Source organism: Mus caroli, unplaced genomic scaffold (genome assembly GCF_978045245.1).
Source record: "Mus caroli unplaced genomic scaffold, Mus_caroli_1 scaffold_1, whole genome shotgun sequence".
In the NCBI taxonomy this organism is placed as follows: domain Eukaryota; kingdom Metazoa; phylum Chordata; class Mammalia; order Rodentia; family Muridae; genus Mus; species Mus caroli.
This window is the reverse complement of record NW_028227256.1, coordinates 77,329,692-77,356,903: the sequence shown is the minus strand read 5'-3', so window position 1 is coordinate 77,356,903 and position 27,212 is coordinate 77,329,692. Positions and strand designations below refer to the sequence as shown.

At 36.3% G+C, this 27,212-nt stretch overlaps 1 protein-coding gene across 4 annotated transcripts in view; it reads left to right on the top strand.

The window, feature by feature from the left end:
- Cul3 (cullin 3) overlaps positions 1-27,212 on the top strand; it is a 72,401-nt gene that overhangs the window by 21,942 nt on the left and 23,247 nt on the right. For 3 of the 4 annotated variants that reach the window (XM_021158420.3, XM_085838627.1, XM_029470984.2), the window contains 2 exons: positions 12,595-12,708; positions 26,291-26,451. In XM_021158420.3, coding sequence (XP_021014079.1) covers positions 12,595-12,708; positions 26,291-26,451 — 275 coding nt within the window. Of the gene's footprint in view, positions 1-8,358; positions 8,458-12,594; positions 12,709-26,290; positions 26,452-27,212 lie in introns of all 4 variants that reach the window. The other variant, XM_029470778.2, reaches the window with a different exon arrangement.

The following is a 27,212-nucleotide window of genomic DNA, read 5'->3' as shown; positions in this document are numbered from 1 at the left end:
ACTAGGAAGAAATAATAATGATGTATACCAGTGATGGTAGTAATATATTCCAGTATATTGCTATAGAGCACAGAGATTTTCAGATGCATGGGGTCTTACATGTATAATGTTACCTCCTGATGGTTGATGTGTAAGGAATTTAGAAATGTTGAAAGGCAGCTTTGGTTTTCTAAATTTAAATAGTGACCGTTTTTCTTGTCAGTTGTAGATACTGCAAGGATGAATTTCCTTATTCCTTAGACGCTCCCAATTTGGGATGCTAAATGTACCTGGCAAGTTTCTAGGGTTGTCCTGTAGTAAGGAAATTATTATTCTGCCTTCTGCTGAGCATTTATTTAATAAGTAACTTAGATGTAGCTACAGTGGGGAAAGTAGAAATGAGAATTGAACCTACAAGGTTAATAGGCTAATTTTGCTTCTAGTGATGTTGAAAAACTTATTAGACTTTTCTGGACTTTATTGATTTCTAAAATGAAGCTGAGGTTAGAATGTATACTTTCTTAATCTTAAAATAAGGAGTGTATGGTAAATTTTTGTTGTTACTTTGCCTTGTTTCAGTGATTTTCTTTTAAAAATTTTACCCTTTTAATATTTATGCATTTATTTATTGAGACAGCGTTTGAGTATATAACCCTGGCTGGCTTAGAGAATTCAATGTGTAGAATAGACTGGCCTTAAACCTTAACACAGGTTACCCACTTGTTTCTTGCTCCATTTCTGCCTTTGCCTCTGCCCACTGATGGGATTAAACGCACGCGCCGTCATGTCAGGTTGTTTCTTTGTTTTGAGATAGAATCTGTGTAGTCCAGGTAGACTGACTATCTTAAGCCTCCTGACTTAGGATGATGGGCGTGAGCCACCCCGGTTGGCGTATTTAGGTGGCGTATTTAGGTCATTAAGACTTGGAAACACAGTTTCTGGTGCTTACTACTCACAATCTGAAGCATAAATGTGTGTAAAGTAAAACCCTTTTCATTAAGTCCAAAAAGAAACTAGCTTTGTGATTTTTTTTTTTTATTGTCATGGGCTTTGTGTACATTACAAATTTTAGATTGACATACTTGGATCTGTGGGTTATAATTCTGACTTTACTAGTTTAGCAAAGGCGAAATTGGAACTAGGAAGAGGCTAGAGTTTAAAATTTTAGATGACTTTCTATTTTGAATTGATTTGCAAATGCAAAGTCTTATTTGTAGAACAAATAACTTGCTTCCTTTCTTTCTTTTTTTAAGTTACTCTCTTTGGTAGGAAATTGTACCTGTAAACCAGTTTCTGAGAGTCTTGATATTTTCTTTTTCTCCCATATTTTAGGTGAGCAGAATTAATGTATTAAATGTTGTATCTATACATAGATGATTTAGGGAATGTTTATGTGAGGAGGGTGCTAGTTGTAGAAAGGAAGTTGATACTTAAGCTTGTAGGGCAGCTAGTTGAGAAGACTTAACTTTTATATTAACTTTTTTAGTCCTCCTCTTGTTCTTAGGCAAATGTAAAGCAATGTAGAAAGAGAGTCTAATTTCAGTAAAGATTTATCATGACAAAGACAATAGTTCCAAGGTAAATACTACATAAGAAAGAAGTCAGGTATGCATTTGCTCAATGTGTAGGTGGCTGGAGTAGAAAAGGTTTTCAGAGGCATCTGTAGCAAATAGGTTGGCACGTGTGTTTAGACTTTGAGAAATACTTTAAGTGCTTTGGATCTTAAGTATTCCTGGAAGGAGACATATTTAAAATTTTAAAGAAGGTGGCTGCAAATGGACCTGACAGTGTAAAATGCTTAATGCTTGTTGTGGATTCCCCTGGGGCTAATTATATTTGAAGTTAATTCTGTTCTCCTTTGAGGGGTTGTGAACAAGGAATTGAGTCAACATTCAGGTGATTTCCTGTAAACCTTCTTCCCACCTTAATTTGTAAAATAAAGGAGAGCTGATGATTGGGCAGATAAAGGGAGCTGGAGCGGAAGATTGGGAGAGAGAAGGAGAAAATGGGAGAGGGGACTCAGAGGAGGAGGTGGAAGAAAAGTGGAGTGAGATTCAATCATCCTTCCTTGGGCCCTTTCTGTTACTTCTTTGGGTCTAAAGATTATAGCATAATTATCATGTACTTTCTGGCTAATATCCTCTATAAGTGAGTCCTTCTTTGCAGGATCCATTTGCCTGCAAATTTCATGATGTCCTCGTTTTTAAATAACCAAGTAGTATATCATTGTGTAAATAAATGTACCAGTTTTTCTTTATCCACTCTTCAGTTGAGAGACATCTTGGTTGTTCCCACTTTTTGGCTATTATGAATAAAGCTGCTATGGACATAGTTGAGTGAGTGTCTTTGTGCTATGGTGGAGTAACTTATGAGAATATGCCCAGGAGTGATGTAGCTGGGTCTTGGGTTAGAATTGTGACCAATTTGCTGAGAAAGCGCCAAATTGATTTCCAAAGTGATTGTACAAAGTTGCACTACCATCAACAGTGGAGGAGTGTTCCCCTTGCTCCATATCCTGGCCATCGTTGACTGTCACTAGATCTTTTGATCGTTTCCATTCAGAGAGGTGTAAGATGGAATCTCAGAGCCTTTTTTTGTTTACTTTTATTTCTCTGATGACTAAGGTCTTTGGATATTAAAGACCATTATAGATTCCTCTGACGGATTGGTGAAGATTTTTTCCCCATTCTGTAGGTTGCTATTTTGTTCTATTGATGGTGTCCTTTGCCTTCAGTTTTATGTGGTCTCATTTATTATTGATCTTAGTACCTGACCTATGGGTGTTCTATTCAGGAAGTTATCTTCTGTACCAATGCATTAAAGGCTATTCTCCACTTTCCCGTTTTATGTTGAGGTCTTTGATCTACTTGGGCTTGAGTTTTGTACAGGGTGATCAATATGGATCTATTTGGATTCTTCTACATGTAGACATCCAGTTAACACCTTTTGTTGAAGATGCTCTCCACTATGTTCACAGCAGCCTTATTTATAATAGCCAGAAGCTGAAAAGAACCCAGATGTCCCTCAACAGAGGAATGGATACAGAAGATGCTTTCTTTTTTTCATTGTATGGTTTTAACTTCTTTGTCAAAAATCAAGTGTCTGTAGATGTGTGGCTTTATTTCTGTGTCTTTGAACTCGATTCCATCAATCAACCTGTCTGTTTTTATGCCAGTACCATGTGGTTTTTATTACTATTGCTCTTAGTACAGTTTGAAATTAGGAATAGTGATACATCCAGAAGTTCTTTTATTGTACAAGATTATTTTAGCAGTCATAGGTTTTTGGTTTTCCATGTGAAGTTGAGAATTGCTCTTTCAGATCTGTATTGCTGGAGTTTTTATGGGAATGTAGATTGCTTTTGGTACTATGTCCATTTTACTATGTTGATTCCATACCTATCTCTGTGAGTGTGGGGGATCTTTCCATCTCCTGATAACTTCCTTAATTTCTTTCTTCAGACTTGAAATTCTTATCTTTAACTTGCTTGGTTATAGTTATACCAAAATATTTTATATTTGTGACTATTGTGAAGGACTAATTTCTTTCTTGGCTCATTTATCACTTGTATAGAGGGCTGCTGATATTTTTTTAATTTGTACCCAGCCACTTTGCTGAAAGTGTTTATCAGTTGTAGGGGTTCTCTAGTAGAATTGGGGGGGGGAGTCACTTATGTATACTATCATATCATCTGTGGATAGCAATACATTGGCCTCTTTCCAATTTGTATTCCTGTTGATCTTCTTTAGTTGTCATATTGCTCTTGCTAGATCTTCAAGTATATAGGCGGACTTGTTGATCTTCTAAGGGACCTCATTTGATTCCCAGCACCCATATGGTGGCTCACTACAGCAACTTGAGTCCCAGAGTATCTGACACTCTGTTTCAGCTTCTGCATGCACTGTGATACAAACACATATATGCAGGCAAAAACAAACAAAAAACAAAAAAAAAAACGTGTGCATACAAAATTTGGAAAATTAATGCTTCTTAGGCTGGACAAGAAGGCTTTTCCAGGAAAGGCACTTACTGCCAAGCCTGACAACCTGAATCCAGTCCCTGAGATCCACCTGATGAAAGGAGATCTGGTTCTGGCAAGTTGTTCTCTGACCTTCCATGCACACAAAATAAATACTTATTTCTCAAAAAGAATACTTATAAAGAAGTACCAAGTTATACATGCCTTTCACTTGCCCTAATGTATATATATCTTTAATATATGAAAGTGATTTAAGGCATCTTATATCATACTATAGCATGTATGTTGCTATAGCACCTTGCTTTGCCTGATAGCTATAAGTCTGTCAGTACAAGAAAGGGTTTTTGTATATTCTTTTGAATGGTAGTTGTTATCTGATATTATGGCTTCATTTCTTTGTAAGCTTTTAGGATTAAAAGAAAGACTGGTGGTGGAATATTTGATTCAGAGTTTGTGTGATCTTTGTAAACTCTTTTTTCTTTTTAAAGATTTATTTATTTATTTATTATATGTAAGTTCACTGTAGCTGTCTTCAGACACTCCAGAAGAGGGCATCAGATCTCACTACAGATGGTTGTGAACCACCATGTGGTTGCTGGGATTTGAACTCAGGACCTTCGAAAGAGCAGTCAGTGCTCTTAACCACTGAGCCATCTCTCCAGCCCCTTTGTGAACTCTTAAAGCTATATTAACAACTATATATTAGTAAATTACTTCTAGAAAAATGGGTTCATAATCAGAAGAAAAATTTCTTGAATATAGTAGTGTTTTGAGATGGTATTTTTAATCCCTACCTTTATTCTTAACAGTTAATGAAAAGTAATTAGAATGATATGGTCAACCTAGCTAATAATGACAGACATTCAGAAAGCTCATTTATGGATTTTTGGAAAGTTGAAAAAGCTATACAATATAAACTTTATTTTCTTAGCCTGGATGTTTGGTTTGAGATACAGACTCTAAAGAATGTAAGTGGATAATGGCAACATCTATTCACCAAATTCATGTTAAAGATAGAATTGGGAGTTTTAGCATTGTGAATTAACTAATGCTACTATTTCTGTTTTAGAGGGAAGGGAAGTATTAAGTGCTGACACTATTCATAATGTATGAATATGAAATATAACTATGTTGTTTAATAGTATTCCTTTGAAAAATGTGTAAAGTTAGCAAGGACCCTACTAAGCACATACAGTTAATACAGGAGTCACGTTTATAAGTAGAAACAGATGGATTTTTTGTAGGTCATGTAAATGTTAGAGTCATAGAGTTAAATTTAGCAGACATCTTGTAACCTATTTCATAATCCTAGAAAATCGCCTTTAAACACAAATAATAAAAATCGTATCTAATTAGTAAGGCACTTCAGGCATGATAGGAAATCACAGATGTGAAATGGGACCCCTTACAGAAATGATGGTTTTGGTTATTTTGGCTTCTTAGTGTAAAGAATAAAATACCACAGATTTCTAGGACAATATGCCCAGAGGTATGCCTTTGTGGTACTTCTTAATGTTGGCACAATTAGTATGTATTCCACATAATTCACACCCCATTTTAATGACATGTTTATGTTTTCCAGTGAATGAAATAAAGAGATTTGTCTAATTTTTGGACCAAATATTGCTTTGTATTTTGAGTATTAAAGGGAGTCCTCAATTTTTACTACTACTTTGTTACTAATTCTATGGCTTTGTTACAGTTTTGGTAAACATTAGAATTTTATACTTATCTTGTTTAGGTGATTTCTGTTTTACCTAGGCATTTGATTAAAATTTGTTCTTTGGGGTTTTTAACCTTGGCCATTAAATTTTAAAAGGTGACAGTTTTATTAACGGCTAAATTTGTGTATTGGAGAGTGGAATATTCTGGCAGATAATCTTCTTGTGGCCTAATATAGCCGCCTTGTCCATCTACAGGAACTCTTGGATATAGAGATTCAAGAAAAGACTTGGGTATTCTGTCCCTGTCCTGTCAGCTCCTATTCTTCTGAGTGCCAGGAGCTTCATTGACTTAAGAGTATATGTATTACACCTTGAAAAATAAAAGATTTCCTTTTGATTCAATAATTCTACTTTAATCTTAGCTCAAGTTGAAATTTTTAAAAATGTAAAAAAAAACTGTATTCACAGAAATGAACAGTATGCAAACCTAGTTTGTTACACTATTAGTTTAATATGTAATAATTCCAGCATTTTTTTGACATTTAAGTTGTCAATGCTTGTTTAACTGTAGTTTTTGACAAGGTCCAACCAATTTTTTAATGAATATATACAAATTGGCTTTTATTTTCATGTATAGTTCTTTATGAGTTTTAGCATGTATATAGATTGATGCAGCTGCCACTACCTTCTTCACTGTGGAACAGTTCCTTTACCCCCACAGAACTCTGACTACTCCCTTTATAGCTGTGTCCTCCTTGTCTTCTCAGCTCTGTAACCACCGACCAGTTCTCGTTTCTCTATAATCTTATATTTGGAAGGATGTTTTGTAACTGGCACCACAGTTTACGACCAGCTTCTAATGAGCGTAATTATTTCTACCAATTCAGTTGGTTCCTTTTGTTAATGATGAACTCATACTGTTGTCTCAGAGTATTACCATTTGTTCATCCAGTTACCTGTATTTAGTGAAAGATGATTCTTGTATACAGTTTTTGAGATTGTGTATAACGCTTATAAATATGTGTGCAAGCTTTGTGTGGATAAATTTTAATTCCTCTGGGATAAATATTTAGAAGTGAGATATGCTAGGGCATATGTTAAGTGTGTATGTATGTAACTTCATAAAAATGTCTAGCTCTATATATGGCTGTACTAATTTGCTTTCATTTGGTCCTTATCTTTGTCAGCACTTGATACTGTCAGATTACTTTAGAATTCTACCATGGTTAATAGTTTCTTCTTGAAAAATTGCCTTCTGCTTTTCCTCTTTTATGAAGTGTCTGTTCAAGACTTTAAAGAGCCCTTTGACTTCTTTATTGAGTTGTATGATTTATGTATTTAGTTCTTTTCCTCATAGACTCTGGCTTTACTTTTCTCATTTTAACAGCATCTGTAGAACAGAACTTTTCTGGTGCAGTCTGGTTTATTTATTTATTTTTAAAATCCATGGTTTATAAGTTAGGGTGACAGTTAAAATTTATCTAACGTGATATATTTTTATTATAATATAAACCTTCTCCATGATGCTTTGCAAATACAACCTATGTTATTAGCAGGAGCCAGAATTGTGTAAATACTGTTACATCAGTATAACAGTGGTGTTGAAGTAGTTCAAAAGCTAGCAAGGCTGGCCTACTTCTTTAAGCCGGTGGTGGTCTTCTGCACCTGGACCAAAGTTGCCTAGGTAGCACTTTACTTTTGTGTACTGTCTGCCTTTGGATTTGGGAGGGCTCCAGAATTTGTTTAAATATCATTTGTTTTCCAGAGAAATTTTAGATTTTTAGCAAAATTGAATGGAAGGTACAGCAATTTCTCATGTACTGGGTCTCACTGCATCTGCCTCAACCAACATTCTTTTATAGAGTGCTACATATTTTTTGTTAACCAATACAGATGCTTCATTACCATGCAGAGCCCATAGCTAACATAAGCCTTAGTGAGAGCTGAAGCTGTGGATTTAAAGGTATAAATTTGGGGATGTATGTAACTATTTCAGTCTGCTGAATTCTTTGACCAGCAGGCCCCCCCTCCCATCATTCTGCACTGACAACCCAGTATTTTACTGATTTCCTAGTTTTGCCTTTCCTAGAATATCATGTAATTGTACTCAATATAGTTTGCTTGACTGATGCATTTAAGTTTCTTCTTCACATCCTGGTTCCATATTTCCTTTTAGTGCTTAGTAGTAATTTCACTGTTTACATGTATGCCACGGTCTGTTGATTTTTGTATTGAAGGGAACAAGACTTTTGTTAGTTTGCTTTCAATGAAAACTGCTTACTTGCATTCCTGTCAACAGTGAATAAGAGGCTTCCTGTTACATGTGTTTACCAACGTTAGGTTTTGACTGTGTTTAGCCATCAAATAGGCATGTATGATCACTGCCATATTATCCCTTGTGGCATGGTGTTGAATATTTTTTCAATCAGTTATTTGCTGTCAGATTATCTTTAGTTAAGTACCTTTTGTTGCCCATTTTAAAAATAGGGTTATATAGTTTTTGTTAAATTTTAAAAGTCCCTTGTATAAGCTTTCAATTATAGTCTTTTATAGATAGGTCTTCGTAGCCAGTGCTGGTCTTCTCATTCACTTGATTATAATTTTTCAAAAGATTTTAAGTGGTTTTAATTTTCTGTAGACTGATCCACTGTATTGTGAGAATAAGAATTCTTTTGCAAGGCCAAGTACCACACCCAGCCATTAGTTCTCCACTGCTTGTTTTCCTTCTCATCACAGTTGGTCCCATCTTACTCTTAACTTCTGCCGTGGTTACTTCTTCGTGTTTCTTCTTGTGTTGCTCTTCAAATGTCAACTCTTCACCTGGATGAATTTAATGTAAGTTTTCTTTCAGTATTTGGTGTATAGTAGCCCCTTTATTCTAGTACTTGCCTCTACAGCAGGTTCTGATCACTTGCCTTGCTGGTGGAAAAAAAGTAATGATGATATTAATAGATTAACAATAGTTTTACTACACAGGTGCTTGTTGTTCTGCTAGTCCCAATTTTTGTGTTAATTTTGAAAACAAGTCACTAACTTAATGTACATTTTAGTTTGTATGTCAACTTACTTTCCTTTAAAAGGGTGTGGATTTTTATTAAAGTTGAATTTAATTTTATCTTATTTTTACTTTGAATTGTGTTTGAATAAATATCTTCACTTATTAAGGGTAGGAAAATTCTGTAAAAAATTGTTAAAGGATTTTCTTACAGTATAGTCTGGAATAAATATAAAGAGAATAACAGCTGTTTCTAAGATACGTCATTTTTTGTTAGGTTTTGTATATGTGCCCAATTGTTAAAAAAAGAATAATCATGGGGCTGGGGAGAAAGGTCAGGAGTTAAGAACACTTGCTGCTCCTGCAGGTCCCAGCAGGTCTTTAACCAATAAAACAGTCATAAAACAGCTTTTAGTCAGATATTTTCTGCCTAGTAAAAGCTCACTGTAACTGATTGTCAGTCTCATTCTTTGAAAAATGATGCAAATAGTGTAATTATTTGTTGCCTGTGCTGGTTGTTATCTTTTTAATTTTGCCCAGAGGCTGGTTGTCATTGTTACTTTTCTGTTACTGTAATAAAATACCATGACTGAAGCAACATATAAAGGGAAGAAAGAGTTTATTTGGGGCTTACAGTTTCAGGGGTTTAGGATTGATAATGATGGGGCAGCATGGCAACAGACATACAGCAATCACGGAGGCCAGAATAACTGGAAGCTCATATTTCACACCCCAAACAGGAAGTTTTGGTAGAGCTCACTAAAAACAGCACATGGCTTTTGAATCCTCAAAGTGGGTTCCAGCAGCATACTCTCGCTCCAGCAGGGATACACTTCCTAATCTTACAGCCATTAATAAGTGACTAAGTATTCTAATGTCTAAGAATTATGGGGGACATCTCAATCAAACGACTACACTGATAAAAATTGTAAACATCATATTACATGAAATATTTGCTGATATATTTTTAAGTGTATAAGTCAATACCTTTTAGAGAACATCTCATAATACTAACTTCTTATTAGATTGGTCAGTTTTTCATTCATTGAACAAATATGTCAGGTACATTTATGAATAATTTTCTGATTTTTAATGTATACCCAGTTAGATGGTGGATCATGCCTTTAACCCCAGCACTCAGGAGGCAGAAGCAGGTCAGGCTGGCCTGCAAAGCTAGTTCCAGGAAAGCCAGAGCTATACAAAGAAATTCGGTCTCAAATAAACAAAAATAAGAGAAAGAAAAGTAGCAAGGAAATGTGTTTCCAATAGAGTTTATATTAAACTCAATATAGTTGGCTAGATGTTTTAGTATTTGGAATACATGATTTTCATATGTAGATTGTCAAAGAGTTTTGGTTTGGTAGTGGTAGGGGTCTTGCTATGTAATCTAAAGCTATCTTTGGAACTCAGGATCATCTCTTTCCTCTCAGTGCTTGGGTCTTTAGTGGACCTGTGCGTTATAAGAAGTTTGAAGACTGTTTCAAGATGTTGCTCTTTTGTGTATGTACATGTGTGTGTTCAGTATTGCATCTTAACAAGCTCTATCTAGACTTAATATAGACTCATAGATTATATATTTACTCATCAATACATAATTTAACAAATTTGTCCCTGTTATGTGAAAGTATTTCATTATCATAGCTCTATCAACTAACATTTTTGTCCTTTTCTGATAACAGTGTACTCATGGAGCAAATCTAAGGGCAATACTTTAAATAAGGTGCTCAATCTTAAAGAAAAAACTAAACTAAAAATAGGCCAATTTCTGGGTTTATGAGATAGGCTAGTAGTAGTTTTCATACTGTACATTGGGTAGGTATATGTATGGTCCCATTATTAAAATCTCATAGCTACCTTTCTCTAGCATTTACGGAAAAAAATAGTATAGCACTTCCTGTCAAGTCTGATGATCTAAGTTAAATCCCCAGGACTTAATGGGATATAGAGAACAAACTTTTAACAGGTTATTTTGTGACCTCCACATGGACAAAGTGTCACTCACATTCCCATACACACATCCATGCATGCGCACAGACTCACTAAATAAATATATGTTGCAGCATTTCTTCAAAAGTAAAAAATAAATTAGACATAATTTTCCTGGTTTTAACTTAGTCTGTTGTATGTTGAGGGCATTCAGTATGTTTAATCTTTGCTTCTATCCACTTAATTGATCTACTGTGGAATAGCATTTTATTTACATGTGCTTACAACTCAGATTTATAGATATGTATATCTGAATTCATTAATTCATGGGTTTCAAAAATGCACCATAGCTTGAGATCCTGCGTAACCTGACAAGGTTTAACATGTTTGGTGTTTCAAACCTGTTTAGGCTAGACTTGAGAGTTGTGTTGGTCCGTGGAAGACATTGGAATTAAATATTTGTAGAGGCTGGCAGCATCCTCATCCACATAGCAACCAAACTGTGTAGTTGGTTGGCTCCCTGGTTGTGAAATCTGCGTGCACATACCATCTAACCCATTTTTCCTCTATACTTGAACTCATTTCTAAGTTACATATAATGAATACAGTGCAGATGTTCCAAAAGGCTTTTATGCTGTGTTGTTTGGGGAATAATGACAAGGATGAGAGGTGTGTACAGTTTCAGTAGAACACAGGCATTTTCTTCCAAATATTTTTGATTCATTGTTACTTGAATCTGTGAATGTGGGACTCATAGATATGAAGGTCCAACAGTGTAATTTCAAAGAATTATACAAACTTGGGATACAACTATGTTACTTCTTCATTCTAAAGTTATAAGCATAGAAGAAATCTGTCTTCTGAGCAAATCTTTTCATTGAGCTGATAGCACAGTGGGCAACGTTAGCTAGAAAAGGTGATAGCAAGCTTGAGATTAGGAAAGGGAAAATTTATGATTAGACTAAGAAGACATTTCAGATATGAGGGAACTTCATGAATTTTTTTTTTCCCCTTGAGACAGGGTTTCTCTGTATAGCCCTGGCAGTCCTGGAACTCACTTTGTAGACCAGGCTGGCCTTGAACTCAGAAATCTGCCTGCCTCTGCCTCCCGAGTGCTTAGCTTGTTAAAGTGACATGATCTTCTATATACCAAGCCCTGTATGTATTATTTGTAGAGGAAGAATGCTAAAAAGAGAGGCATTCTGCCACCACGGAGGCATTTAGATTTTAGTGGAAGAAGCAATAAATAGATAGGTAATGTGGACAGGTAGCAGTGAGTAGTTGGAAGAAAGGTGAAATAGAGGATAAAGAAGTAGAGAGATAGAAATAGAATGTATATATAAAGAGTGTATAGAGAGAGTAGAAACACAGTATCTGTAGAGAGATTATAATGTAGTAGTATAGGTGGGAGAGGGAGGGAGGGAGAGGCTAGGAAAGACTGGGGGTGAAATTTGATTAGAAGAAAGTGAAGGAAGGCCATGTGATTTGAGTGACAGTGGCCAAGCATGGTTGTTGCTAGAGGTTTACATTTTTTTTTGTCCTTGGAGAGCTTAGTATATTGTTCTCATTTCAGTCCTTAAGGATACTATTTTATATGTCAAGAAACCAAGGTCCATAGGTAGAATAGCTTTTCCAGAGTTATGGAGCTCATCAGTGGCATTGGCAGCACTCAGGCTATTTCCGTATCACTGATCTTGAGTTTCGTATCTGAGCAAGAGTACTAGGAAATTTCTTGACCATGATAGTCTTGGACTAAGAATAAATCCTTTTTGTTGTAAGGATTTAGGATTTTATTTTATGTTAAGCCACTGGGTATTGCCCCGGAGGTTGCTTTTAATTGGGGATTTCAGGAGAGAAATCTGAACTAGATGAGCACATTTGGTAGTCTGCTCTGTGTAAGGTATAGATTAAACTTCTGCCTAGCCCATAACAATGATTTGATATTTAAAGCTAAGGATTCTACTTGATTTCTTTATTGAACAAATATATGTGCATGTATTTGTATGAGTGTTTATGTGTATAAATAAACTAATGAACTATTCTATTAATAGGTGCGAGAAGATGTACTAAATTCTTTGAATAACAACTTTCTTCAAACACTAAATCAAGCTTGGAATGATCATCAAACAGCCATGGTGATGATTAGAGACATATTAATGTATATGGTAAGTAGCATTTTATTTGTCTTTCTTTTAAAAAGTCCAACATTTAGAAACAATAACTTTCGTTCAGTTTTAGTTGGAGGTAGTTTGGGGTTTTGTTTTGTTTGTTTTTTTTTACAGGACTATTTTATATAGAAGTGTTTTACCTATATGCTTATATGTGTGCCATGTGATAGAAATGCCCATAGAGGTCAGAGGACATTGTATCTATTCTCAGGAACTGGAGTTCCAGGTAGTTGTGATTTACCTGAAACTCAGGTCCTCTGCAAGAGCAGCAAGTACTCTTTACCAGTGAGCAACTCTCCAGGTCTTGGGTTTTGCTTTTTTTTGAATATATTTTTTATTAGGTATTATCTTCATTTACATTTCAAATGTTATCCCAAAAGTCCCCATTCACACACACACTCACACACACTCACACACTCCCGGTTTTTTATTTTTAAGTAAAAATACTTTATTTGTAAAGGCCTCCCTTGACCTGTGTCAATAAAGTCTTATTCATGCATGTTTAAAATGCTGAAAATGCATGAGTTAAAAATTTGTTTTGTTGAGCTGGGGAGGTGTGATATCTCAGTGGTAAAACACTTGCAAGCAAGCAAGAGGGCTGGGGTTTCGATCCCCAGGACCCATACCAGTGCTAAGTGGGTGTGGTAGTGCATCTGTATTTCCAGCTTTGAAAGGTGGAGTTAGGGGTCCCCGAAAAAGTCTAAGGAGTTAAATATCCATATTGGCAAATTCTGGGTTTGATTGAGAGACATTGCCCCCAAAAGAATTCGGAGAAAGAATTGGACCACCTCGGGCATATGCACCTGCATTACCAGGCTTGCGCATGCCTATGAAAAGGAGAAGAAAACTATCTTTTCTAATATTTAGCACTGTGCTTCAAAATAAAAAGTATTTAAAAGCCTTTCTTACTAATTCTTTCTGAGGTAAAGGTAGTTTACAATACAATGGCAATATGAGTTGGAAGCCAAATCTTCTAAGTTTATAAAACCTAACTATAAATACTTTCAATGACAAATATGTCATATAGTAGAAAGTTCTCACAGTTTTCATAGCTGCTATCCATCTCTTTTGTAAATACTTTGTATTACTGCAGTCTCTTGCTTTAGTCTTGTTGTGCTTTATTGGTGTTGCTGTTTTTCATTTTTAATCAGTCAAGAAAGAAAAAAGGCTTGGGAAAATCCTCCCTCCCCACCCCCTTTCTCCCTCCCCGCTTCCTCCCTCTATCCCTCTCTCTCCAGGATTTCTCTTTGTAGCCTTGCTGTACTCACTCTGTAGACCAGGATGGCTCAGACTCAGAGATCCACCTAACTGTGCCTCCTAAGGGTCCAGGTTAAAACTATGCACCCAGCCTGAGATTTTTATTCTCAATTTAAAAATACTTGTAAGCTTACAGAATAAATATAAATTACTTCAGTTTATTGTGACACTAAAAATTAGTAAGTCTAATGATTTGTTATCCATGTTATTTGTTTCTCTGCTTATGTGCATGTCTGTCTGTCTTTACTCTGCCTACATGTGTCTGTTCACCATGTGCATGCAGTGCCCATGGAAGCCAGAAAAGAGCATTGAATCCTGTGGAACAGAGGTTAGAGTTGTAAACAGTGTGGCTGCTGTGAATCGAACCTGGATCTTCTGAAAAGGAGCCAGTGTTCTTGACCACAGAGCTATCTCTCCAGCCCTTGTTGCAGTCTTTATGTTGGAGAATTGGACATAATGATTTTAGTTTAACACTTTAATTTGCTCTCTTCAGTTTTATTTTCAGTTCTTCAGGTGCAGTATGACAAGAGAAGCTTGTCCTAGTTTACTTCACTTAATAGAATAAAGCAATTTGGAAAGTATTTCCAATGAGAACAGCAAGTAGAATTTTGTTTGTTTGTTCTGCTGAATAAATCAATCAGGAAAGCCTTTACCTCTAATTTTATGAGGGCCCTTAGTGGCAAAAAGGGAGAGGACACCTTATTTTTCAGGGATGAAATGAAAGGTTGGCCAAAGTAACCACTTTCTGAACATTGCATTCTGTCAGGTTATGGGTTGTGTTAATAATTTAAAGATACATGAAATAGCACATGAAAACAGGTGTGTGAAGGAAGCTGGCTACTCTTGTCCTCTCTGCAGTTTTAATAGTAGCGAGTCTTTAAATTTAGTACCACCTGTCTAACACAAATACACAACCACCAGGAATTGGAGTTTTATTACCCATTGTTTCTTAATAAACTTTTAAATTTATGTTTACTCAATTTTAAAAATGGTTTCATTTCCGTTTTCACAAGCAATGAAATCTCAAGGCTTGTGTATTGGCTCTAGTTCTTACATGACTATTTCGAACCGTAAGTTCATGCCACATGTTGCTCATTTCTTGAGTGAAAAAGGTACTATTGGGGTTTAGACAAACTATTTATTGTAGGGCATGGCCTAATAATAAACTCAGAACTAATGAACTAATATTGATTCTTGTTATCCTTTAATGCCTTTGATAATCCATACAGTAGCACAATACTGGATAAATGCAGTGACTTGCCCTACCATTTCAGATGCTCTACTGAAGGAAGCCTCATGCTAGATGAGTCAGTGTCAGAGTTTGTCTACTGTCAGAGACCTTCTGACAGCCCTCTACCTTGCCTGGCTTTTTGACTCCTTTTCTCTGTTAGAGTGCTCTCCTGATTATTGCTTATCAGTCTTCAGCTCTGTCCCCTGGCTTCCTTCATGAAAAAGATTTTACTATCTCCCTCTCAGAAAGAAGAATCAGGTTGGACCTGTGTGGGGGGTTTTTCCCTCCCCCCTTTCTTTTTCTTTTTCTTTTTCCTTTTCCTTTTTCTTTTTCTTTCACACCTGTATTAATGCCAGAAGACATCTTCTGTCATATGCCAGTTTTTTTAACCTGTGTTAGGGATCATATCTGCTACTCCCTGGTCTGTACCCTTAAACATTTGGGAGTTCTAATGTTTTGTTTTTATTGATCCCATAAATGTTTGACATGTTCAAGCCATGCATGCTTGGGATAAAATTCATCTAGATTTTTCTGATGGACCACAATCTTCCAGGGTTGGTTTTGTTTTGGGTGTTTTGCTTGTTTGGGTGTTTTGCTTCTCTAGATAGGATTTTTCAGTGTGATTACCCAGGGTGTCCTAGACCTTGCTTTGTAGATAGGTTTGCCTCACACAAAGATCCACCTGCTTCTGCCTCCCAAACACTACTACTACCCAGCTCTCCCAGGGTTCTTTTCAGGTAAATGTCTGTTTAACAAATGTTGAAACTTGCTCTCTCTGTTTTTATAATCACTCTAAACAAATCCCAGTTCACTTTTTGGGATCACCATGGAGAAGTTATACATCTGGATACAGAGTGCACTGCTAATCTTCCTCCCTGTTACATTTGGCACAGCTGGGTGCACTTTTCTTTTAATATATTGGTCCCTGGTCACTGACAAAACACTGTGTGCCTCCGACCTTCTTCAGCTGTTGCTCCTTTTCCACGTCCTCCTCTTCCTCCTCTTTAGTAAATCAAGGCATCTTTGGACTTTCTGATCTTTGGACTTTCTGATCTTTCTTCTACTTACCCTTAAGCTTTCTGTGCTTCTTTACACAATATACCTATTGTCAGAGATTTGGCTGCCACTATCTGTTTGGATGATAGCACCATTTATTGTCTGGTTATTATCTGGAAGGCACCTCAAACTTGGCATTTCCAAGTAAGTTCGTAATTGTTCAAGTTGCCTACATCTTCCCTTGCTAGAATCTGATTTCAAATGTTCCTATCTTTTGGCCAAGATCAGTCTAATACTTTTTTTAACACGAATGTAACTAGTCTTAAAAGTATGTTAAGACTACACACAAACACAAGTCTTAAAGCACCATTAGACATTTCTCTGTTCTGTTTTACATATTTCTCCCAGAGGAATTTTTATTGTTGTTGGGCTTTTTGTTTGTTTTGTTGTTGTTTTTCCTTACCAAAAAAGATCATACCACTTATTTTCTGGGATTGTCATATCCTTTATTTTGAAAGGTTTTAAAAATTGTCCTTGTTCTGATGAAACATTTTGAAATTTTTTGTCCAAAGCTGGGGTGGAACTAGTGGTGACCCACGTATGATCTCTGCACTTGGAAGGCAGAGTCAAGAGGATCAGGATTTTAAGGTCATTTTCAGCCACAGAGTGAGTTAGGATTCTGTCTCAAGGAATATGGAACAGTTGTTACTAGTGTTCTGATGGGTTTTGCCCTGTAGGTTAAAAGTGTGCTCTCTTTGTACTCAGAACTGTTCTTTGGCAGCACTCACAGTATCTTGTCACTTACTGAAATGTGGAGCTAATAATTAGTATGAAAGTTACTTGAATAAGAGAATTTCAGTTGGGCTGGAGAGATGGCTCAGTGGTTAAAAGCACCGATGGCTCTTCCAGAGGTCCTGAGTTCAATTCCCAGCAACCACAAGGTGGCTCACAACCATCTGTAATGAGATCTGACACCCTCTTCTGGAGTGTTTGAAGACAGCCACAGTGTACTTAGATATAATAATAAATAAATCTGAAAGAGAGAGAGAGAAGAGAGAAGAGAAAAGAGAATCCCTTTGGATTATTTTCAAAATTTTCCATTTAATATTTGGAGTCTGTAGCTGGAAAAACTTTAAAAGGTACCATCCCACAATACTGCAGGCTACTATCTACCCCTGAGGTCTAGGCGGTGGTCTTCCCAACTCTGGTTACCTGCCTCAGAGCTGCTTGTAGCATCCCAGCCATCCATTCCCCTATGGCTAGCTGTCACAAATCCCCTTAACCCAGTAAATCAAAACTTATAATTATCAGTCAATTTTATATATCAATAAATTATCAGTTCACATTGCTCACAAAATAAGTTCAGAGCCAGTTGCTAATAATACAAGCTACCCACCTAGATTAGACAAGTTATCCCAATTATTCTATTATGATATTCATAGCTTCCTGCAGCTATATAACGCCACGTGGATAAGGTTCATCCTCTTCTCCATCCATCTTCTCTGTCCTCCTCTCTTCCTGTCCTGTCTCTGGAACTTTTAGCTCTGCCTTTCTTTTTTCTGTCTAATCACAGGCTTCTTACTGTATTAATATTTAAATTAATTGGGGGAAAATTCTGCTACAGGAGCCACTAAAAGCAAACCTTCAAAAATGTGGATTATGTCCTGTTGTATGGCTTAATCTGCTAGACTGATTTGAGGACAGGGACAGTGCCTGTACAACCATTTTATGCCCTATCACTAGCCCAGCTCTTTGTGCATGCTAGACACATGCAAACAGAATAGTATATGATCTTTTTTGATTTTTTATTTGTGTATATTTCATTTTCCTGTCTCAAACTTTAAATACATGTACTATTCTGTTTTAATTAAAATACACCAGAAATGAAAATTTAAAACTAACAAAAATAGGTATGTGTTGAAGTAATTTTTTGAATTATTAGTATGCTTTTATATTAATTCTTTGAGAATTTCATACAGTATATTTTGATCCTATTCATTTCCCTTCCTCAACTCCTCCAGAAATCTCTCTGACCTCAAACTGACCCAACTTTATTGTTCTCTCTCTGTAGAAAGTACAGTTTGTGCTGACCACTACTTGTGTGAGTAGTTGTAAATACACCAGGTGTTGGTGCTATTAAAGATGAATTTTCCTCTCTTAGCAACAGTCAAATGCTAGTAGCTCCTCAGTTACAGATAGGTCTTTAACCTACATCCCCTCCTCTAGTCTGGGATTTTATGTGGTTTAGCTTATTTGGGTCTTATGCATAATATCACATTTGGTATGGATCTATTTGTATCTGGAAAAGTTTACTTGAAGTGATCCACTACTTCTGGCTCTTAAAATTCTTCAGACTTTTGGAGAGATGTGAGATTTGCCTTACCTGTTTGGCTGTTGAAGGCATTAGAGTTTGTAACTGCTTTATTTAAATTCATTTTCATTTTTGCTGGTTTTAAAGAACATTTCTTTTTGCCTGTATGTATATATGGATATCTGCTTGCTGACTTTGGAGGTCAGAAAGGGGGGCATCAGGTCCCTGTAACAGGAGCTAACATTTGGTCGTGATCCATCATCATGTGAACGCTGGGACCCAAACTCTGGTCTTCTGTCATGAGCAAGTGCATTTAAGTACTGAGCTTTCTCTCCATCATCAGGTTTATTGTGTCCTATGTGTAGCTTTTAAGATAGTGTGGGGGAAGTTTCATTTTCATTTTAGATTATCCAGAAAACTAGTAATTTGGAAAAGATTTGTAATTTTTTTAAACAGAATCTTATATAGTCAGGTTGACCTCAAACTTACTATGTAATAGAAGATGACCATGACCCTACTTGCCTTCACCTCCTGGGTTCTGGGATTGCATGAGTGTACCATCATGTCTGTGACAGTGAGAAGGAAACCTAAAGTTTTTATACATGGAAGGCAGATACTTTACCAACTGAACTTCAGTCCAAGCCATATTTGAGTATTTTATAGAATAATGTTGTATTTAATAGTTTCAGTTATTTCACCTGGTTTATTTTTTTCTGTATACTATAGAAACAAAGGAGAATTTTTATAAATGTTCTATAGGCTGCCTTTAGCAACATGAGTTATCATTAAAGGAATAGAAAGCCATTTGTATCTTGGGAGGGAGAGGTACCATTACCACCAACGCTTGGCTAGAGCAATTTTTTTTTTAATCTTACTAATAATATGCCATCCTTACACAACATGTTAAACATGAACTCTTAAAGATATATCAAAGCATACGTGAGAAAGAAAAAACAAAACACATAAGGGATCGATCGATCAGGTAGTAGATAAAGGAATTAATAGGAAGGTAAAATCACACTGATGTGCTCAGAAATCATGGCCAGTAATCCCAACCAGTACATTATGTGTAGGTCTTTGAAAACTGGGAGCACAGGAAAGTGTTGATAGAATTTCCCAGGTGCCTTTGCCTTATCCTCCAAGGAACAGAAGGGGCCTCATATGGATCACAGTTACCTTCCTTTACACTCTGCCTGAACCTCACTAGAGTATTCAGAACTGGCTTTTTATACCTTTTAATTAAAAAAAAAATTCTACATATTTTTATCATAATCTTACTCCCACCTCCTTCCCACCTCACTTAATGTTCTTTTGTTGATCTCGTGGTCTCTCTCTCACTTAAAAAATAAAGTCTAAACAAATAAAAAATCAGTAAGACAAAAAAAATTAACAAAATAAAAAATGCACACAAAACCCCGGAGTACATTTTATGTTGGTTATGGGGCCTGTCGTAGAGTGTGGTTGATATACACAGTGACAATCCATTGGAGAAGACTGATTTTCCCTTTCCCAGTAGGTACCAGTTACAAATAGTGTGTCAGGGTGGAGCTTTGTGTCCACTACCCTTCTCAGTTCAGGGCTGGGATTCTGTCTGGTTTGGACAAGCTTACTTTGGAGTGAAGTGCTGCCAGTATATGTGGGAAGTTTGAAGCAGTTGAGAAAATGCGAGTCTTAGCTTTAGTTCCTGCTTTGTCATTATTTCACTTATTTAATGCTCTCTCTGGTGATCCTGCTTTTCCATATCTATAAAATAGATTTATTGTATAAGAGCTCTGGTGCTTTCTGGGAGTCAAGAGAACTCAGCGCATGGTTGGAATTTCTGGATCCTGTCTAGAAATGAGCATGCATGTGTTCATCATGTGCCTTACAAGATTTGCTTTCATTTGTATGGCAGGGAGCATGAAGCTATCTGTAGAATTTGTTCAGAGCATGTTGGTTAGATTATTAAAATTTCTGGCTTTGAGCTATTTTAGTGTACTGAAAGGCAACAGGAAGAAAGAATATGTGGGGAGTAGTGAGAAGGAAGAAAACAGAGAGCATTGGTGTTGGTATTAAGTAGATCACAGTTTAGGAACTCTTAAAGTAGATTGATAGCAGCCTGGTACAACAACACATCTCTGTGATAAATAGATCAGTAATCTACTTAACGATAGCTGACAGCATGTTCATAGTCCATGGTGTGGGCCAGGCACTATTTTAAGCACTTTATCATTTAGTCTTCACAATATATATTTTTTCATTGTTTTTTTGGTAGCTACTGTATTAAAAGTAGTTAAGCAATAAAAATAAAATACTTCCCCAAGTATATGACAGTAAATGTCTCTTATTACATAGTTCTTTCTGTCCACTACTTTATATACCCAGCTCACAAGCTGAATATTAAATTGTCCCCATTTTATGGATAAAGAAATTTAAGGTATAGGAATTAAAAATTAGGGTTAGAGAGATTGATTTAGCAAGATTATTCAGTATCATGTATATAGCTAGAATAGTGAGATGATTCCAAGTCTTTTTTCCATTCTGTGTCTGTGGTCTTCACCACTTTGTTCCACCTTGTAGTATTAATTATATTCTAGTCAATCATACAAGCCAAGCCATTGGTCTAGTAGAATTAGTGGTAAATCCAGAGTTGAATTAACAATCACTTGTGTTGTGACAAGAGATTCAATAATGAATAACTGTTTCCAGTTCCTTCTCAATCAGCAATTTTCTAATGTTGAAATCCTTTTAAACAGTTAATCCTGATTTCCCCTACCGAATTTGGCAGTGATGACTAAAATCTATGAAAACATTGAAATGTTTTTCTTGCTTTCTATGTTGAAAATAATCGTAAAAGTCTCACTCTGAAGAAGTCAGTTTCCAAGATCAGTTATCAGTAGTTCTTAAAACCATCATGAGAATACTTAGAAGCCGTGAAACCTGGCACCCTGGCATTTATGCCATCCATAAGCCTATGGACATTTCAGATTGTTTTGTTTTGTTTTTAGGAGTGGCTAGCTTTAGTTATCAATTTGACTCTTCCAGAATCAACTAGGAAGAGTCTCAGTGAGAGGTCTTGAGTCTGCCTGTGAACATGGGGGGGGGGGGGTTGTCTTAATTAAATTAATTGATAATGAGCAGATCCAGTCCAGTGTGTGGGGCAGTCCAGTGTGTGGGGTACCTTCCCCCCCCCCCAAGGAGGGGTCTTGAATGAACTTAAAAAGCATGAAAGAATTTCAGTCAAGCAAATGAGCATGCATGTGTTTAGTTCTCAATTGTGGATGTTGTAGGACTAGCTGTTTGAAGTCATTCTGCCTTGACTTCCTCACAGTGATAGATTTGCAAGCTTTAATAAATTTTAATAACTTTTCTACCTATGTTGCTTTTTAGAAGAGTATTTTATCACACCAGCAGAAATAAAATCAGAACATGTCTGTTTTGGTCCTCTTAATGTGTGTTATGTGTCTCAGAATTTACTTTGAATCAAATTTGTCGTTACATGAGGGTATATTGCCTTTTTTTCTAGGCTTGCTTTTTTTTTCCTTTTTTAATGCTGTCTTTATTTAATAAAGTTTTTCGACCTAGAATTGTAGGTGGAACATTTTGGAGCATTATGGATACTCCTTTGGTCGGGTTTGTTGACCAGATGTCTCATCTTTCATATCCTTACTCCAATTTTTGACAGTTTATTTTGCCAGTTGCTGAGAAAATGGTCTTTTTCCTTTTAACTTTGTAGTTTGAGGTTTTGTTACAAAGCAAATACAAATTTAAGATGGTTTTGTTTGCTTCCTGGATTGTCTTTAAATTTTATAGAATTGCTCCTGATTTCCAGTAATTAATTTTGCTCTGTGTGTGTATGTTTTCTGACAGTTTTCTCTCCATTTTTATTTTATTTTATTTATTTATTTTAAAGTGTATCCTTGACATTGTTATGTTTTTGGTTTTTAAAAGTCACTGTCTGAGTAAAGTAAGAGCATGAAACACTGGCTTCCTGGGCTGTGTCACTGTCTCCCTGCTTGACCCCCCACCTCTCACCTCCCACCCCAGTTATAATAAATATTCAGAAATTCGAGTCTGAGGTATTCGTTGTTTTGTGTTGATGGAGGACAATGTTAATAGCTGTGGATTGACCGCTGGTGTTGTGTGAAAAGCTAGAGACGATGGATGATACCTTCTTCTAAAGAAGGTTTAATTTTGTTTTAGTAGGTTGACAAATAGGAAAACATGATCTGGTGGAAACTAAGGCATTATTAAGTGATAGCCTTCTACACAGTAGCTGTAGCCCCTTTCATTCCAGCCAAAAGCCTGAGTATTAGCCACACTGTTGGAGTGCATGACTGCCAGGTAGCATCTTAATGCTGCGTTTTCTTTATTCTGTTGGGTTTTTTTGTTTGTTTGTTTTTTTTTTTTTTTGGATTTTGTTTTATTTTATTGTTGTATTTTCTCCATGACTTCGTTCTGGAAATCTGATTGGGCTATGAGAAAATGCAGAAAGGACACAAACCCAGTTGTAGAAAAGTTGAGATGGGATGGGTCTGTGCTCTAAGGGAGACCCACCACTACCAGCCATCCAGAAACTGATGTGGAGAAGTATTCAGCTGAATGAGGAGGCCGGGGGTTTAAGCTAATCTCATCCTGGTAGGAGGCTCTTGTAGGGGAGACAAACTTGGATGCTATTTTCTGCCATCTCCTGCACTGCAGTACTAAGATAAGAGTTCAGCTCCTCTGCATTCTCTCCTGACCACCACTTACTGTTTGTTGTTTACTTGTTGCTGTTGTTTTCTTCTGTTGAATGTTTTTATTTAGGTTTTTGGGACAGTGATTCTCTGTGTAGTCTTGGCTGTCCTGAAACTTTTTATAGACCAAACTGATCTTAAACTCAGAGGTCTGTCTGCCTCTGCCTCCTGAGTGTTGGGATTCAAGGCATGATGTGCCACCACATCTGGCTTTGCTTTTTATTTTAGTAATGGGTTTTTATTTTTAAATTTGAAGGCAGTGGTAGCTTTGGCATTTCTTTCTATTGCAATGCATTTCTTTCCATATGCAATGCATTTCCATTGCAAATGGATGACATTTGAGGTAGATGCTTATAGATATTGGAACAGATATGAAGGTCATAGTTATTAAGTGTCAGAAATAGGGCTGATTGAAAATGTTTTATGCTTTTTGAATGTGCATGCCTGTGCTTGTGCCTGTGTGTGTGTCATGTGCACACCTGCAAGTATGTCTGGGCTCCACATTCAAGCAGTGCCTGTCAAGGTCAGAAGAGGGCATTGGATTCCAAAGACTGGAGTTAGACTGCTGTGTGGTGCTGGGCATCTATTGGATTGAACCTGGTTTCTCTGGCAAAGCAGCAAGTTCTCTTATCCACTGAACCATCTCTCCACCTCACTGATTTATGCCACATGTCTTCTGAACTCCCATAAGTCTAATGGAGATTACTTCCTAATGTTATTTTTATCCTGCTTATTGATTATAAAATTTTACAGTGGAGAACAGTACGTTTTAGTTTATCTTTAAGTTTTGATAGGCGATTCCTGAGTGAAAATTACAAGATTCTTTTCTTTCAACAACTAGAATGGTATTTATTTTAAAATTTCACAGCCTTGATAAAGATTTTGAGCCCACTGTACAGTGGTTGCAACCATGACTGAGTTTAAGGCATCCAGATGAGGTTTTTCAGTAGTCCATCCTGTACTTTTCTACTCGGTTTATCAGGAGGTAGTGCTGTGTATTCACAGTCAGTGGACAGCTTGCTGTTTTACACCTTTCCTGGTGACCTTTGTAAAAAATACAATCAGTTGCATTGAGGAAATACTTTAAGTTCATTTTGTAAACTATGAGTTAGACTTTTTTTCTGATTCTGTAGAAAAACTGTTTTTGTGCTTTGGCTTTTTTTCCTCTTGTTTCTGTCCTCATTGTGTTAAGCCCTTTTTAACCTATCTATTTCATGGCTTGAAAGGAACCTTGTTTGAAAACACTTCTATTACTTTTTGATATATGACCTTGTCTTGTGATTAAGCCTATCAAGGTGGGTTCAAACATGCTCTGAGAGACTAGCTATGAAGAGCTTAGTGTAGTGGGCATTTTGTTGTTGTTGAGGTATGGGTGTATGCTACCATCCTCAGCACCTGTTTAATCTTGGAAGCAAACATTGTTCAAAATAAAGACTAGATAGGAATGGTAGAACTTAAACATTCCTCCTTTTGCACACTGATTATTTTATGAGCTCGGAGCCATGTACCATGACTTTTCTGTAGTATGACTTTTCATACCATTTTTTGAGTAATGAAGCCATGTGGTCTACTTAAACAGGTATTTCTTGACTCTGTTGAGGTTAAATTTCTTTAAAAACTACTTTGGCATAGTGGTTGCTTGCACCTCTAGACATGCTTTTGATGTGAGTTTGATCTGAGTTTATATTCCTAGTAAACGGTTGGGAGCCTTGGTGCTTTTGAGCTGTCAGAAGGGGAAGGATAAACTTCGCTAAAATGGCTGACCGCTTTAATATCTGCAGCTTTGTAGAGCCAGGTACCTCCTTAACTCTGTCTGTTGGAGATAATAGGTACCCATAGACTTTAATTAGATATAGGAGGAAGGAATTTGATATGGAGATCACCTGGTTAAGGTTATATCTAGACTGTATCTCTACCCCAATTCCTACATTGGTATTTTTAAACAAGTAGTGCTTTTCTTAAATTGTTATCTAGTTTATAGCTGTTCTCAGCAAGGACTAAAAAGTTAGTTTATGAAACATTGTAAAGTCAGTAGCAGGATCTGACTCCCTACCCAGTTCTGTGAAAGGACAGGCTTGAGATAGTCTCCAGTTTTGATCCCCCTTTTGTGCCATGGACCACCTCCCAAGCTTAGAAAGATTCCTGTTCACTCTACGTGCTTGGGCAAGAAATAACTACTGTGAGAGAAAGACAAATAAAATTCAAATGTGGCTTATCTCTATGTTGATGAAATGTAGACTTTATTGAGCTTTCAGATATTTTTCAGAATATCTTATATTTAAAATGTCTGAATTTGGGGTTTTAAAGGGCAAGTCAAATCAGGCTATTTTATTTGCATTCTTTGCAGTAGGTAGTTACTAGTGTTGGACTTTAAACGTAACTGCATTTGGTATAATCCTGAGAATACAACACTTAAAATTAGTTCTTAATGTATTATCTGTCTTTGGGGGTGATTTTTTTATTAGCCCTGGTTCCTTTTGAGAGTAGTAAAGGGTCTTTTTAAATTAACAAAGAAACATCTGCAATGTAAATGATTAGAGCTACATATTACTGTATTAATGTAAAATCAACCATGTAGTTAATAAAGGGGGAGATTCCAACTGCAGTAAGTTCTGAAATGTTCTTGTCCACCTCAAGGCCGAATTCCTTCTCAGTGCTAATAAACAGTAAGATCTTGTTTAAAACATGCAGCCTTGTCTTACTTGATGGTAACTAGCCATACATGTCAGGCCTTTGCTGTAAAAGATTCTTACTAATTTTACATAACTATACTTAAGTTTCTTGGGTGTCCTTTATACTTTGATTGGCTCTTTGCTATATTTGTTTAATGTTCCATAGGCTTATCATGTAGTTGACACAAAAGACTTTTTGCAATTACCAGTACTTTCCATTTTTATCTGTATAGTAGACAAAGTTCTTTTAAATTTGTTTTAGTAACCATGGTAAAGATTTAACTTTATACAACTTGAGAGGTACTAGAAATTGTTTAAAACAATTTTTATTGTAGGTTGTGAAGGTTATTCTATATATGCAATAATTTTGCTTTACATTATTTTGTTTTAACTACAGGACCGTGTATATGTACAACAGAATAATGTAGAAAATGTCTACAATTTGGGATTAATAATTTTTCGAGATCAAGTTGTACGGTATGGGTGTATTAGGGATCATCTTCGGCAAACTTTATTGGATATGATTGCCAGAGAGCGGAAAGGAGAAGTTGTAGACAGGTACACCATTTATCCTTACATTTGGTTTTGGTTTTTCATGTTCATATCATAAGAACTGGTTGATGTCACAATATCATTAAAATGATAAAAACAAGAATGTTCAGTACTTATTAAAATCTTCAAAGGCTTTCAACTGTTTTTCTGGTTACCTAGAATTTAGGGGCACCATCTTAATTAAGCTTTTTTTAAAAATTTATTTATTTTAACAAATTAGTTTTCCATTTTGGTTTTTCCTACTCTGGTTTGTTTTTGCTATGTCAGTTTTTTTTTCTCCCCCAAGAGCTCTCTATATTTTGTTGTCTTAGCACTGCTGAGAGTTGAGCCTAGGATTTGTCTTATGCTAGGCAAGTGTGCTGCTGGTGCAGGCCTGCAGTCTGCCTCATTGTATTGTAGAAGCATGGTCTCAGTATGTTATGCACACCAATGCTGAACTTTGGAACACAAGTGTTTCCTCGGTCTCCCAACTAGCCGAAACTATAGGCATATACTATTGTGCCTTGGGAGGCTTTTGTCTAACTTTGACTCTTAAAATACTGACTGTGTCCCCAGAACCACTTCTAAGTCCTACGCTATCACTTTTCTTGACATGACAGTACTATTTGTGATGTTGCTGCTGTACAGTGGCTTGAAACTGTGTGCATTCCTTCTCTGTTTGGTTTCAGAGGAACAGTGAACTAGTAAATTTCTTACTGATTTAGCGTTTAATCAGGATTGCCCAAAAGCCATTTATTGAAAAGTCTGGTAATGCTTTGGTATTATGT